Here is a 14,409-nt window from a genome sequence, read left to right on the forward strand (position 1 = left end):
AGCTATTCACTTGCCTTTCAACATAAGAGCCATTCATTCACACAATTAATCACTGCAATGAGTTTGTAATCGCTTGTTGGCAACAATCTGAGCCCATAATGTGTTTGAAGGAGGTCCACGTCCATGAAACTACAAAATGGACAGCATGGGGACGTCATTTTAAATTGAAAACATAAAAAAACATATACAGTATATTACATACATATACTGTATATATATATAAAATTCATGCTATATATTATATATAATACTAATATATTTGTCAGGCGTGGTGGGAGCCACGACAGGAATCAGGATCCCAATGCAGACAGTCAGAGTCAAAAATAGTAACAAAAATACTTTAATACGAAACAGAAAGAGTCCACAAGGTAAAAGTACAACTAAGGAAAATCCACTAACGGTTAACCAACGAAAAACACTGACAGCAAAAGGCTGTCAGGAACAAAAACCAAAGTACAAACAAAAAACACTGTAGGCAAACCTGACAGGAGATATCTTGGATACAAGGCTGAATGAACAAGCAGGTAAGGGAGCCAGAATGCAGGGTAAGGGTAATGGAGCCGGACTGAGCGGGAGCAAGGAACAGGAGGTCAGGAAGTCAAGGAGTACAATCTGGCACTGGTAGATTGTTTGGCTGCAGCTTAAGAAGGGAGGAGGTAATGAGCTGCAGGTGTGTGTGATTAGGTCTGGGTCATGTTCAGGGATGTGCTGCAACACAAAAACGGCAGAGGGCAGCAGAGCAGAATGCAGAACATGACAATATTACTTGTATGTACATTATAATTAATATATACTATATATGACATATTAATGTAGTTATTTTAATATACTAATTATATTATATACAATAATCAAAATATATTATGAATATATAACAAACAATCATAAACGTAAGTGTGTCTGGGTGTGTGTTTTATTTTGAAAGTGTTGACTTTCACTGTTGAACGTCGTGGGGCTTGATGGTGGTCTGCCGGTGACAGAGCGCAGACCCTCATCAGTCCAGTCTGCTTTACTCCACATCACAGCTCTTAAAAATAGCAGCATCCTCTGCTGCCATCACACTTGTGCCACGATAAGCCGCCATCGCACGTCCGTGCCTCGTGTGTGTGTGTGTGGTGTCACCTCATATAAGGCAGTTCTCAGCGCCACTCTCCACGTAGCTCTTCACTTCTGTCTTGAGCACAACAGAAGCAAACAAGGATTAAAAAAAAAAAAAAGCGTAACAAGTTGACCTTTTCACCTTCGTGGTGATGGAACGTCCGCCGTGAGCGGCGCTCGTTTGGCAGCAGAACCTGAAACAGAGCAGACGTGCTGACACTGCCAGGACCTTCTCAATGAAAGGTCTCACACACACACACACACGGTTAGCTCAAACGGCTTTTCACTTTAAAAAATGACATGCTTGGGGCTGAGAGTGGAGGCTGTGTTGTCATAGCAACCAAACTATAGGCACTCACTGCTTTGGTGCCTAAAAGTCAATGAAGAAGCACCACTGAGGCTTTCATTCATTAAAATGGTAAAAAAAAAAAAAACAACAAACTAGTGAAGAAGTCAGTGAGTCATTGGTTAAGTTGCTCGATCATTCAAACGAAAGTAGAAAGTGAATGAAGAATTAAAATATGCACCCTGCTGCATATTTATCAGTTAGATTAGATGAGGGGTGTCCAAACGTCTTCCGCTGCATACTGAAAAGTCAAAGGTAGCGAGGGAGACACTTTGACCTTTTCTTTATATATATATATATATATATATATATATATATTTATTTATTTTGTAAAAAGGCTAAAATAAAAAAAGTGTACATTAACATATACACACACAGTCCCAGGCAAAAGTTTGGAGACACTTTCTCATTAATAGCATTAGAAAGTGTCTCCAATCTTTTGACTTGTACAGTATATATTTAAAGACAAACCTTTGTGTTATTAGTTATTAGCATGTATATTTAACCCCCCCCCCCCACACACACACAAGCTGATTGGCTCAAATGGGAAGTGGGCGGGGCTAAGGAGGACTGACAGGATCACTGCGGTCTGAGGAGGCATGTGAACACACGTGAGCGTGAATACCAATACTTTGGACTTGACATTTTTCAGGCTCATTGATGATCATTAAATAATAATAAATGTTAAGATAAAATACATTTTGTGGCGAAAGTTGAATAATAAGGTTGCTGTAATCAAATGAAGGACGGACTCTTAAGGTTGCTTCCAGGCAGGGGTTACCGAGGGCCACGTGCTGAAAATTTAAAGGCTGTTATGACGACAGACGGCGGCAAAGCATAATGTCCCCACAGAGTCACATAGAGGCTGCCGCTCTTTAATAACTTTATTCTGACCTGAACACATCAACCGCAGTGCAATTCCAACGACATTTATTCATCTCCAACTTCAAACAAACACGTCTGTAGTCGGGAAAGACACTTCCTCATTGTCACGTGATAACCGAGAGATGCATTCATGGAGACTCCAACATTTTTGTGTACGTGTATACGTGTGGTCTAAACAAACAGAACGACACAAAAAAGTGGATAATCTTATCACTCACTTTGCAACTCTTAGCACGGAAGCACAATTTGCTACATTTAAGAACGCTGAAAAATCCCAGAAAATAAAATTCAAAACATGGCGAATTCAACTTGTTACATGGTGTCCCTGAATGCAACCCCTCATTGCTAATAAAGCCATTCGAGTGTGATTCAAATGTTCTGCTGCTATTAGAAGAAACCAGTGTTCGGTAGATCGATGTGTGCTATCTTTTAGCTCAATTTAAAATTTTCAGTTAATTTGTTGCTGGTAATAGATGTCTTTTATCAAACGGGCATACTTCAGACATAGTAGCACACGGTGATTAATCATGATTCATTAATTTTAAAACGGATTAAAATTAGTAATCATTTGACAGCCCTAGTACTAACATTTCAGCCTTTTCCCTTTACATTGTCTCTCTTTGCCTTCTATAATGTGCTTTGGGCCGATAAAAAAAGCAGTTTGGACACTCCTGCTTCCAGGGCCGCTATTGCAGATGATTGCTAAGCCACTCACTGGGGGAGTTTGGAGCTACGCTGCTGGTTACACAGCAGGTGCTGTTGTGTTTGGTCTCCATGAAATGAGCACTAAAATTAACCATGCATGCCTTCCGTGCCCATCACCCTTTGGTGCCACAACCCGCTAACACTTACAGGAAAACTGCCTGGACATGCAGCTGCAGCATTCATGATGATGAATGACAGCGTTTTCTGTAATAATAGTGTAGAAGTGATGGGGGTATTATTATTATTATTATTATTAAGAAGTTTTTTTTTTTTTAAAAAGGTCCTGCCCGCTCCTCCTGGAGGTTCACACGAGGACCGTTGTGATGAGACACGTTTTGTCCTTGTAGAAGACATGACAGATGTTCTCATGTCACCGTCGCCAAGGCACTTTAAAACACGATACACCACCTTCCCACCTCTTTGTGTGGAACACGGCTGGGTGGGAACGTCCCCCACCCCCAAACTGATCCTTCTCATGGATTTGGAGAGCGTTTATCAGGCTGGAATTCCTTCAGCTCAGGGTCGCTTCCATCAAGGCCACCAAGAGCCTCCATTCCTGCGATAAGAGCAACACATACATACTGTACCCGCCCACACACACACACACACACACACACAACGCGGTGAACACGTGCACAACAATTAAAAAGGTCACAAAGTGGAAGACGTGCGCCTCGCCTTCACGTTGCAGCGGTTTATAAAGGACACAGCTTGACCCCGGAACAGAGCATTTCTAGTTCCATTATTTACTACAGAAAAAAGGTTGTTTTGTACAAAATGACAATGTTCTACTGCACTTTTTGCATTTTAGCCGCACTGTCGTACAGTTTGTGTGCTAGCCACCAATTAGGGACAGCAGGGGCGTCCGGTATGTGGGACGTCCCACATACTGAAAAACCAAAAGGTTGGGCAGACCACTTTGATATTTTTTAAACAAGGTTCAATCATCCATTATGGATATGCTAATAAGCCACACACAAAGCAGCCTGCATCACGTGTCCAAGGTGACAAAGCAGCAAATAAATATATTCTTTCATGTAGTCCAAAAAAGGTTAAACACAAGGCAGTGGGGCAAAAGGGGAAAACAAAGAGCAATCCCAAAACAAGCACGGCAGGAGGAGGCCGCCGCCAGTTGCTCGCTGAGTCCAAAAACGTGCAGTGGAATGAATGAACATACCAAAAATGTCTCAATTTTTCTCCTGTTTTTAGAATGTGCTGCGGGCCATTAAAAAATTAGCCGTGGGTCGCAAATGGCCCCTGCACCGCACTTTGGACTTTGCTAATTTAAATCTGTGTAGTAGACGGGGTTAAATGAGAAATCACCAGCCTGTACAGCAAGTAAGGACATTTACATCAAGAATAAGACTTGCCCAAGTGGCTCGGCAGAACATAGTCACATAAAAATAATATCAGTAGAAAATTTAAATAATAATAATTGTATTAAAAATTTTGTATTTTTACCAATCATGCTCATATTCTCCAAATGACTGAATAAATGAATGTGAATATACTGTGTAATAAATGTGAACTCAATAAAATGATTGCAGAAAAATGGCAACAATAAGAAGAAATGTGTCCACCAAATATTTGATTCCTTTATTGTTGTAATGAGGATCTGCAAACTCACATAAGAATCTTCTAATCACCGTGGCTGGGATTTGACCAGAGTTTTTGTTTTTTGTGCTGCTAGAAGACTCAAATAGACATGGAGTCTCCTAGGGATTCACAGGGAGGGAGGGCGTTGTGGTGGGTGGGGGGGAGTCACATGGGAAGCCTCCAATCAAACAGTGTAACCGTGGCGACAGCGACAGACAGCCTCCATAAAGCTGCACTCTCATTAGTGGCCTTCTCGGGGCTTCACGCTGAGGATGAGAGAGCCCCCCCCCTCCACCCCCCCACCTCCACCAACTTACACTCTGCTGTGTGTCAAAATACTCAGATAACGACTCATGTGCTCGGTGCTCATTGGAGGGCAAAGGTCACATTCGGCTTTCAAAATAACTCTCCCAGGGCCGACCGGGGCCAGGTCCGTACACACACTCACTGGCCACTACATTAGGTACACCCCACAACCTAATAAGAGCTGCATTAAAAATGCTGTCTATGCAAGCAGACAACCACAATGTACCCCAACTGGCATCTTGCGTGCACATTTTCACATCTCAGGCGCTGCCATGAAATGTTGCAAATGAACAAAATGTTCATGTAATCAGCGGCGTTCCTAATATTTTGGTCGTCGTAAGAAAAAAAATTCTCAGCTTGATGTGCACGTCATCAAAATAAACGATGTCTCTATTCAAATCTTTGCATCGGACAAAAGACAACACATACAGATGTGCAAGTGTTCCTAATAAAGTGTCCAGTAAGCACATCATTAAGATCACAATATTAGTTTCGACATTGTGGTGTTTGTACACAAAATGTTGCTGAAGAATAACAATATCAGTTCACCGAATATACTTTGTTTTTTATTTTAACAAAACACTGTAATGAGAGTACTAAATGTCATGGCAGTGCTGGGGAAACAACATCATTGGTGATGGTAGTGAAAATAAGAAATTGTAGGACACAATTTGTATTTTTGTAAAAATAATCATAAAAAAAAAAAAAGGTTCACAGTCATCATATTGTCACTGAGGACCAGACAGATTAATGCTCAGTGGTCGAGTCCCTAATGACCTGGAAAGAAAACATAGAAAATATAAAAATAAATAAGTAAAACAATATTAATAATATATTTGTTTATTTTTTTAAATGTTTTTTCAGATTTTTTGGGGGGTGTTTAATAAAAGAAACTAAAAATAAAACAAATGCTTCAGGTTATCAAACGTACTGACGATACAGAGGTGCTTTAACATCGCCCTCTAGCGGACAAAAGTGAGAGGTACAAGTGTCACTCTACCTCTCCATCTCTAGCCTCCACAGTTCTGACCAGGATGCTCCTCTTCATGTGGAGATCCGGGCTTCTGGTGTCCATGAGTGCATCTTGAAACATAAAACAGATGGGAAACTTCAGACGCGCAAATTATGTCGATGTTCATAAAAAAAAAAAAAAACAAGGGAAGAACATTTATTGGGAGGAGCAAAGGTAGCGTTGTGTAGTCCTCTCTTGTAATACCGATGTCTTCCTCTGGGGGCGACAATGTGCCGTCATTTACCTCTCAGGTGCAGGTTGGAGAAGCTCTGTACTGGCATAGTAATCCTGTTAAGAAATATTATATAATATCAAAAATATCAAATATTAGATAGAATGTTTAATTTATTTGCATTTATTACAGCATCCTACCTGCTCTCCTCCCCTTCCAGCAGCTTCCTGTAGGTGGCGATCTCAATATCCAGGGCCAGCTTGACGTTGAGGAGGTCCTGGTACTCCTGCAGATGCTGGGCCATCTCCTCCTTCAGGGCCTGGATCTCCTCCTCCAGGCGGCTGGCCGTGTCCTGGTAGCCTGCCGTCTCCATGGCGAAACGCTCCTCCAGCTCCCGGAGCTGACGTTCCAGGGACTCGTTCTGGAGGAGGACGTAAACATTAGGATGTTGGGCGCACAATATGGACTAAAGTATTGGGACACAGCTCTTAATCAATCAGTGAAAGATGAGGGAGACCCTTTTCTGTTTTGGTTGGACAAAGCAAGGTCCGTGAAGTCTGGATGAACAAGAAGGAAGATGGTGGGCCAGCAGACCTTCTCTCAGGTCCAGCATCTCTAATGTGTGCAAGCAAGGATGGATTGGCTGTATACGTTTTGGGAGTCTTATCCGTTAGTGGTCTTACTGTTCCACGGAGTGCCTCCAGATCGCAGGTGACGACTTGGACCTGACGCCGGTAGTCATTGGCCTCCTGCTTGGCCTGGCGCAGGGCCTCAGCGTTCCTATTGGCTGCATCTGTCAGGTCAGCAAACTGTGACAGCAAACAGCATGTTAGCGTGTGTGTGTGTGTGTGATCATTTTCCGTGTACACGGCATTGTATCCATCCGACCTTGGAGCGATACCACTCCTCCGTCTCCTGCATGTTTGAAGAAGCCATGGTCTCATACTGGACCCGGATGTCCCTCAGAGCTGCAGTCAGGTCCGGTTTGGAGAGATCCATGTCCACGTGAACCTGCTGGGCCATGATGTGCTCCTGCAGCTCACGAAGCTCCTACATGAACGTGAGCGTTCAGAGCAGCTCCTTCGAGGGGTTTTAATAAAAAACATAAAAAACAAAAGTAATAATTCTGACCTCCTCATGAATCTTCTTCAGGAAGTCGATCTCATCCTGCAGAGCTCCCACCTTCCTCTCCAACTGGACTCGATTTAGAGACGCTTCATCCACATCCTGCATTTAAACACACTCACTTGATAAATGATACGCTAAAGTCCTCACACTTCAGTACATCTTGTCAAAGGACATTCACATAGAAAGTCAACTTGGATATGCTTGAGAGTAGTCAGCGTACAGCTTCTATAGCATGTACAGATTTACTATCCACTGAAAAGAAGTCAAAGCACAGCCATTATTGTCTAAATAGATGGCAACACAAGTGCGTTGCCTCTCCAGTCAAGCATTGTGTATGAGTGCTACCAGCACTGGGGAGCTGCGGTTCATCGTGGGAAAAGCATGAATTCCAGCATATACTGTGACATTCTGATGATCCGAGCTGCGGTTCATCGAGGAAAACAATTCAACACAAGTGAGTAGTAAGATAATTGTGTCTCGCCTACGGTCACGCACGGTGGTGGTTGAGTCGCTTTCCAGGGCTGCATGAGTGCTGCCGGTTGTGGGGGAGCTGTAGTTCATTGAAGGGAAAGATGAATTCCAACATTTACTGTGACATTTTGAAGAGCCACTTTCTTGGTTGTAGTAGTATCATGGTCTGGGGCTGCACGAGTGTTGCCGGGAGTGGGGGAGCTGCGGTTCATCAAGGGAAACATGAATTCTACACAAGTGAGTAGCAAGAAAATTGTGTCTGGCCGATAGTCACACATGGTTGTGGTAGAGTCACTTTCCAGGGCTGCATGAGTGCTGCCAGCCCTGGGGGATTTGTGGTTTACAAAGGAAAAGATTAATTCCAACATTTACTGTGACATGTTGAAGAGCCACTCTCTTGGTTGAGGTAGTGTCATAGTCTGGGGCCACATGAGTGCTGCCGCCACTGGAAGAGCTGCGGTCCATCAAAGGAAAAGATGAATTCCAAAATGTGTACAGTGAGGCAGAGCATGATCCCTTGGGAAACCGGTCCACATTTAGACAATAATGGATGTGTGTTGACTCATTTTCAGTGGATAGTAAATCTATACTGCTGCGCAAGCTGTACACTGACTACTCTAAAGTATATCCCAGTTCACTTTTAATCGTATTGCTCCTGGACAAGCTGAAATGTGAGGCGTCTCCTGGCATTTGAGAGATACTGTGCAACGTCTGTTACCTGTCTGAAGGCACTCAGGTTGTTCTCGGCATCCTGTCGGAGGCCCATCTCATCTTGCAACCTCAACAAAACACACAAAAATAACAAATAACCTTTTTAAAAAGGCATGAAATGCAACATGTATGAACAAACATGAAGGAAGTAACACATTTTCATGAGGCAGCGTTAGGCCATGTAACAATGTGATACAGCGAGAGCTACCACCTCAGCCAAGGACGGTGTGCTTTTATTCTGGTGGTTTTGGGTGCAATTTCCTGTTTGCAGTTATGCTCAACGTTTTTTGTGTGTGTGTGTTTTTTTTTTCCTTTTCCAAATACGGGGGCAGATGTCAGGTTTTGACCACTTTAACCGAACTGTACAAAGGTTAAGCACTGTAAAAAGCTGGACTGGTTTCAGATTGGACACAATGTAAACTGAATATGTAAAATCCCACAAATTTTGCAAGCATATGTGTCCTGTACGTATAGTGGAATTTGCCTAATTAGCCATGACACAGTTGCAAAAAGTGCTAAGTTGCACAAATTCACAGGCAGACCAGCGTTATAATGTGCTTATCAGATAGGGCGACCCGGTCGTGTCCATTTGTGGCGTGGTGAATGAAAGTGGTGAATGAAAAGTATGGGAAACGCCGCTGAAACGATGAAATGTGAAGCTTTTATCTCTTCAGCTCCTGGATTGAAGGCGTTCCCTCATGGATGCGGCAGGTGACAGATGTTTAAGCCTTGGTGGAGGTCTCTTTGAGCGCAATTAGATGATGATTTTACTGGCAGCTTTGCTGTTCCTGCAGAGGACGATTAGGAGGAGCTCATGCATGGTTACACATTTCAACCAAAATAACGGCCACAAACGTTCCCACGGGATGGAGTTCTCCCACAGTGAGAGAGAGAGATCAAAACACCAATGAGGAAGCTTCATTGATAATGGACGATGCTGAACTTTGACCCCGGCGGCCGTGGTTGCAGCCATGGAGCCTTTGAGGAGGCGAGCAGCTGTTTAATAAGGTATTACACGCACGTCTGCAAGTTAAAAAGCTTCAGTGCGATTGTTGGAGTGACTGAAGAACATCTGCCAAGCTTTTTGTAGGGTAGGGGGGCACGGTGGGGTTCGGGAGGGGGTGCGCTATTGTGCTGGCCTCATTCCTCTACACTCACTCAATAAAAGCAGGCTGGATCAAGTTTGTCAAAGAGGGATCTGGGAGTAAAGCTTTGGGGGGGCGCCCTGCATTCCGAACCATGATGAAAACAAATCGGCATATAAATACAAAAATATTGATCCACATTTTAATTTGAATATATATATTTTTTCCAGTTAATTTGAACTGCAAACTTAATTTGTGTTTTTGTTTTCCTGTTAAAAAATTATTTAAATATACTAAGAAAGATGTAGCTGCGACAAAAACTGGACTAAAGTCCATAAATCATATAATTTCTATTTTAGTCATAAAATGCATTTAAATTTATAAATAAATTTATTTATTTATTATTTAATTTATTTATTAAAAACAATCAATTTATATATATAGAAATGTCTTTAAATATTTAACAGCTTTATTGAAAAAAAGTGAATTAAATCAAGTATTTATTATTAAACTCATTTGAAATTGCATTCAAAATGATTTCATCAAACCTAAAATAAAATGATTGCAGTACATTTTTGCTGCCTTTTGATTTTCAAATTAAAACATATTTAAAATTAAAAAAATAAAGTAAGAAAGGGTTTAAATATTGTTATGTTAAGAAATCATTTGCATCATAGTTGACATTGTAGTGTGGGGGGAGGTCATGTGGTTGTGGGTGGGGTCTATTTTGGGCCCTTGCCAAATGTGTTTTTGTGACCTCATATACGGGCATGTTTTCATTTCAGTCTCATCAAGTTTGCCAAGTGAGACATAGTTTCACATAGTTCAACTTTAGCCAATTCTTTTGTGTTTTTCTTCAGACTTGTCATAAAAAGTGAAAAAAAAACAAAGTTACCATTTCGTACGCACGCATGAAAGCCTGCCCCACCCACCTCTGCTTGAGTGTGGCCACGTCCGCCGCCATGTTGTCCCTCTCGATCTCCACGCGGGCCTTGTCGGCGCCGAGGTCGTCCACCTGCCGCTGCAGCTCCCTGAGCTGGGTCTGGTAGATGTCGCCCACCCTGCTGGGCCCCTTCCTCCTCAGCTGGGCCAGCTCGGCCACCAGGACTTTGTTCTGCTGCTCCAGCACGCGCACCTTCTCGATGAAGCTGGCGAAGCGGTCGTTGAGGCCCATCATCTCCACCTTCTCGTTGGTGCGCGTCTCCTTGAAGTGGGCCTTCAGCAGCGAGTCGGCTGAGAAGTCCAGTCTCTCCATGGGGCCCTGTGGGGTGGTCCGCTGTACGGGGCTGGAGTGGGCGAAGGTGCGGGGGCTCCCGTGCCAGGAGAGGCGGCTGGAGGGGAGGCCTCCCACACGGACCGCTGTTATGCTGCTGCTGGAGCCCTGGGGGGCGAAACGCCTCCTGTAGGAAGACTGAACTCTGTGACTCTCCATGTTGGCCACTAGAACTGGATCTGAACCAGTGCTTTTATAGAGTCCAAAGCAGGGGGGCCACAGGGTGCGAAGGGAGGTTCCTGCAGTGAAAGGGACAAAAAGGAGCGTGGAGGGGGGGCTCTATTCCATCCTCAATGTGCTGCCTTCAGGCGATTGTTTGTGCTCGTCCACTCAAGTCCAAATGTCTCTTGGCTGCCTCCCCCAAAACTTTCACCCCCTTTGTCTCACACCCGCTCTTCCTTTTGGGTCCAGCTCAGAGGAAAAGAATTCTTGTGTCCTGACCACACATGCCCCCTCCCAACGTGAAGGCACAAAGCAACCGAGGACGTGCACCCCAAAGTTTACCATCCATAAGTTTATGACAACAATGTCCTCAAAGCTGAAACGTTCTTGTGTTTTCCGGCTTCAAAAGGCTGTAGATGAGTAGACACCCACCAAAAAGGACACACATCTTCCTGTTTTCAAGGGTGTCCAAGCTTTTCCCACCAAGGCAACAAAAAATAAAGTCATCCCTCATTTATAGCAGTTAATTGGATCCAGACCCGACCACGATAAATGATTTTCCGCGATACAAGATTCAATGTGAATAAATGGAATATTTTTGTACAGTGTGTGTCGGCTCAACCGCACTGAGAAAGAACACGTTAATGCCTGTTAGTTCACTATTTACCCTTCATTATGTGCGTCAAAGGAAAGGAAAGCCGTCACCACGGAAGTGAGAGTGAACTTAATACGAAGCTCAGAGAGAGGAGACAGGCCCACCCGCTCGACTGTCAGGACCATCATCCTGAATGAATGCTAATGAATACAAGTGAGGTCATGGATTCTGTGCGCTGCTACAAGGAGGAGAAAAGAAGCTTATCCTTCCAGACGAGGCTGGGCCTGCAAGACAACCACAGGGATAAAAGTCAGGACTTGTTCTGTCTTTTTTAAATTACCGTATTTCACCTTCTTATTACTGTATTTTATATGTACAGTGTGAGTGACTTAGTAGTTCATTTATGTATAATTCAGGTTCCAGCTTATATAGTCCAGGAGCGCAACTTGCTCGGAACCTGAGGACCACCTGCACTTAAATATGAAATATTATTAAAATTAACTCAGCTTGGTGTGATAGGAGACAAAGCGAAGAAAATTGGTAATTTATGTAATTTTGTGTCTAGAATGTGCCGCAGGCCAATGAGAAATTAGCCGCAGGCCGCAAATAGCCCCCAGGCCAGAGGTTGCTCACACCGAATTAGGAAAAAGTGGCATGTGCGTCTTTTCAGGGCAGACAAACTTGGGAAACATCAAAACTTGAATCTTTTATGAGACCCAAGCTACAGATATTTGACTCGATTTTGTTGATTTAACTATGGGGAAAATCGATGATTAAACTCTCTCGGATTGTTCTGAACTCCTTTGCCATGCCATTTTGTTATAAAACACACAAAACTTCCCATAGGTTGAGGTCATGTTGCGCTTCTTTGGACAGCAAACGAGATGAGACAGAGAGACAGCACCTCTGCTGGCGGCAGACAAGTAGTGCACGTCATTGTGACTCAGTGAATCCACCATCAATTCCACACAATCAACGGATTTCTTGACAATCAATCAAGCAAGCAATTATCACGCTTGTGCCTCGTTTTTGTGTGAACGTGTTGTTGGAATATATGCACTGGAAAAAAAAACAAAAAGGAGAAGGCTCAGATGAAATGAGTGATGAAGATGAGGACATGACAATCTTAATAGTTACCAGCAGAGCAGCGCCATGACTCAGCACCTTTGGGTCCAAACCGAGCAGCGCCACAAAAGAGGACTGGTCCAGTCTGCATGTCAGCAGGAATCCTGTCGAGCCCCCCTAAAAAAAAACAACATTCCACGCCGAGGTCACATGATAAACACATGCAAGTACAGTGACGGATGCAGCTTATTACCGCGTATTGTTACATGAAGTACTTTTGTTATTATGTATGAAACTTTATACTTACTGATGGGATCTTCTTCTCCTCCTCTTTTGGTTTGGCAAAAAAATAAACCCTTTAAGAAAATACTAAAGCAGCACATAGTTAGCAAATGTTTACACATAAATAAAGCATTACAGTACCTGCTTGGTTGCAAGGCTGATGGCTTATAAACCAACAGGGATGTCAGTCTCTTTGTGATAGACGACTGGATTTGCATCTAGATACAGTACATGGCGTTACTACGATTCAAAACCAGAACGATTCGATATGATTCCATACGGCGTACGTTTGGTACGATGCGATTCTATGGTTACATTTGTTGATATTGATGTCAATGCATTGATCTTACACTATAAAGTAAAGAAGCCCATTCTTACAGTATTTTCAATTGTGTAAAAGAGCACATCATATCCCCAAGCATGCTGTAAGGCAGCGGTCCCCAACCGCCGGTCAAACTTTCAGGAGCAATGATAAAAATTTTTAAAAAACACTTAAAAATATAAATAACAATTTACAAATAACTACATGAAATTATACGTAAATGGAGTTCTATTTTGGAAATAATAATAACAACTATACTGTATTTTTCCCCCTTTTTCTTTCACCTCATATTTGGTCCCAAATGCTGATACTATGTTGGATGCATTAAAGGTAAGATCTGATGACGTTACTGCGTGCTAATGTTGTAATATTTGTTTGTTGGATTTGTGCACAACCTGGAGTTAATTCATGCTGGCAAACAGCGACGTATGATCTCTCTGAAAAACAAAGTCCAGGCTCGTACTGGTGGATGGTGGGTCTGTATTCATTTTGCGGTTTTAATTTAATGTTGTTCCTATCTTAGTTTTGCATAGAAATTAGATTGCTATAACGTAAGCACTGCTACTATTTACATCCATTCCCATCTTCAGTCACAGTAAATTACGGAGAATTCGCGCCAATCCTTTCACTGGCAGCCCAGGCTCTCGCGTTGAGTCTTGCAATACCTGATGCATGTCTCTACAATCAATTAATCTCCGAATTTATGGCTGATTTTGTTTTACCGAAAAGCGCCCAGCGACAGACAAATCTAGTGCCTTTTTACGGCCTTACTGAAAACCTACAATGACTCTAACATGAAAAAGCCGTCACAGGCGGCTCCGTCTTGCTTGTGACTGTAACAAAAGAAGCGACAGAAGAAAGTTCATTTGTATTTTTAAAACATATTGGTTTTGCTTTTCAGGTTTTTTGCTCACTTTTCGTCTAATTTATGCAAATGGCATCATATACAGTATACCCTGCCACAAATACGCCGCAGTCCTGTGGGGAACACTGTACAGTAAACCTTTTCCCCGCCATCTTTCCCAGCTACAATTTAGACAGATTCTTGTAATCCCACACAAGACCAATTTAAAAGTGCGTCCAAAAGTATTGCTTCAAAAAAGTGATAAAGAAACCACCATCAGTTCACAGAATAAATCCAAAATATTATATGAATCTATTATTAATATAATGTAGGCTGAGTGTATTTTTCAAA

At 42.7% G+C, this 14,409-nt stretch overlaps 1 protein-coding gene across 1 annotated transcript; it reads right to left on the bottom strand.

The window, feature by feature from the left end:
• Positions 1 to 5,489: 5,489 nt before the first annotated feature.
• gfap (glial fibrillary acidic protein) lies at positions 5,490 to 10,957 on the bottom strand. The gene is made up of 9 exons (XM_054758884.1): positions 10,448 to 10,957; positions 8,438 to 8,498; positions 7,252 to 7,347; positions 7,009 to 7,170; positions 6,804 to 6,929; positions 6,321 to 6,541; positions 6,193 to 6,236; positions 5,937 to 6,019; positions 5,490 to 5,713 (listed from the first exon to the last, which is right to left on the bottom strand). Exons 1-9 carry the CDS (start codon positions 10,945 to 10,947, stop codon positions 5,684 to 5,686), a joined length of 1,323 nt encoding a protein of 440 aa, XP_054614859.1. The 5' UTR covers positions 10,948 to 10,957; the 3' UTR covers positions 5,490 to 5,683.
• Positions 10,958 to 14,409: the final 3,452 nt, after the last annotated feature.

This window comes from Dunckerocampus dactyliophorus, chromosome 18 (genome assembly GCF_027744805.1).
Source record: "Dunckerocampus dactyliophorus isolate RoL2022-P2 chromosome 18, RoL_Ddac_1.1, whole genome shotgun sequence".
Lineage (NCBI taxonomy): Eukaryota > Metazoa > Chordata > Actinopteri > Syngnathiformes > Syngnathidae > Dunckerocampus > Dunckerocampus dactyliophorus.

Bases quoted from the DNA above. Each gene is read 5' to 3' on its own strand.
- gfap (XM_054758884.1), bottom strand. From the start codon at position 10,947: ATGGAGAGTCACAGAGTTCAGTCTTCCTACAGGAGGCGTTTCGCCCCC. The intron at 6,020-6,192 runs GTAAATGACGGC...TTATGTTTCAAG, and splicing joins CTCCAACCTGCACCTGAGAG to ATGCACTCATGGACACCAGA. The intron at 5,714-5,936 runs GTAGAGTGACAC...TTTTCTTTCCAG, and splicing joins TGGAGGCTAGAGATGGAGAG to GTCATTAGGGACTCGACCAC.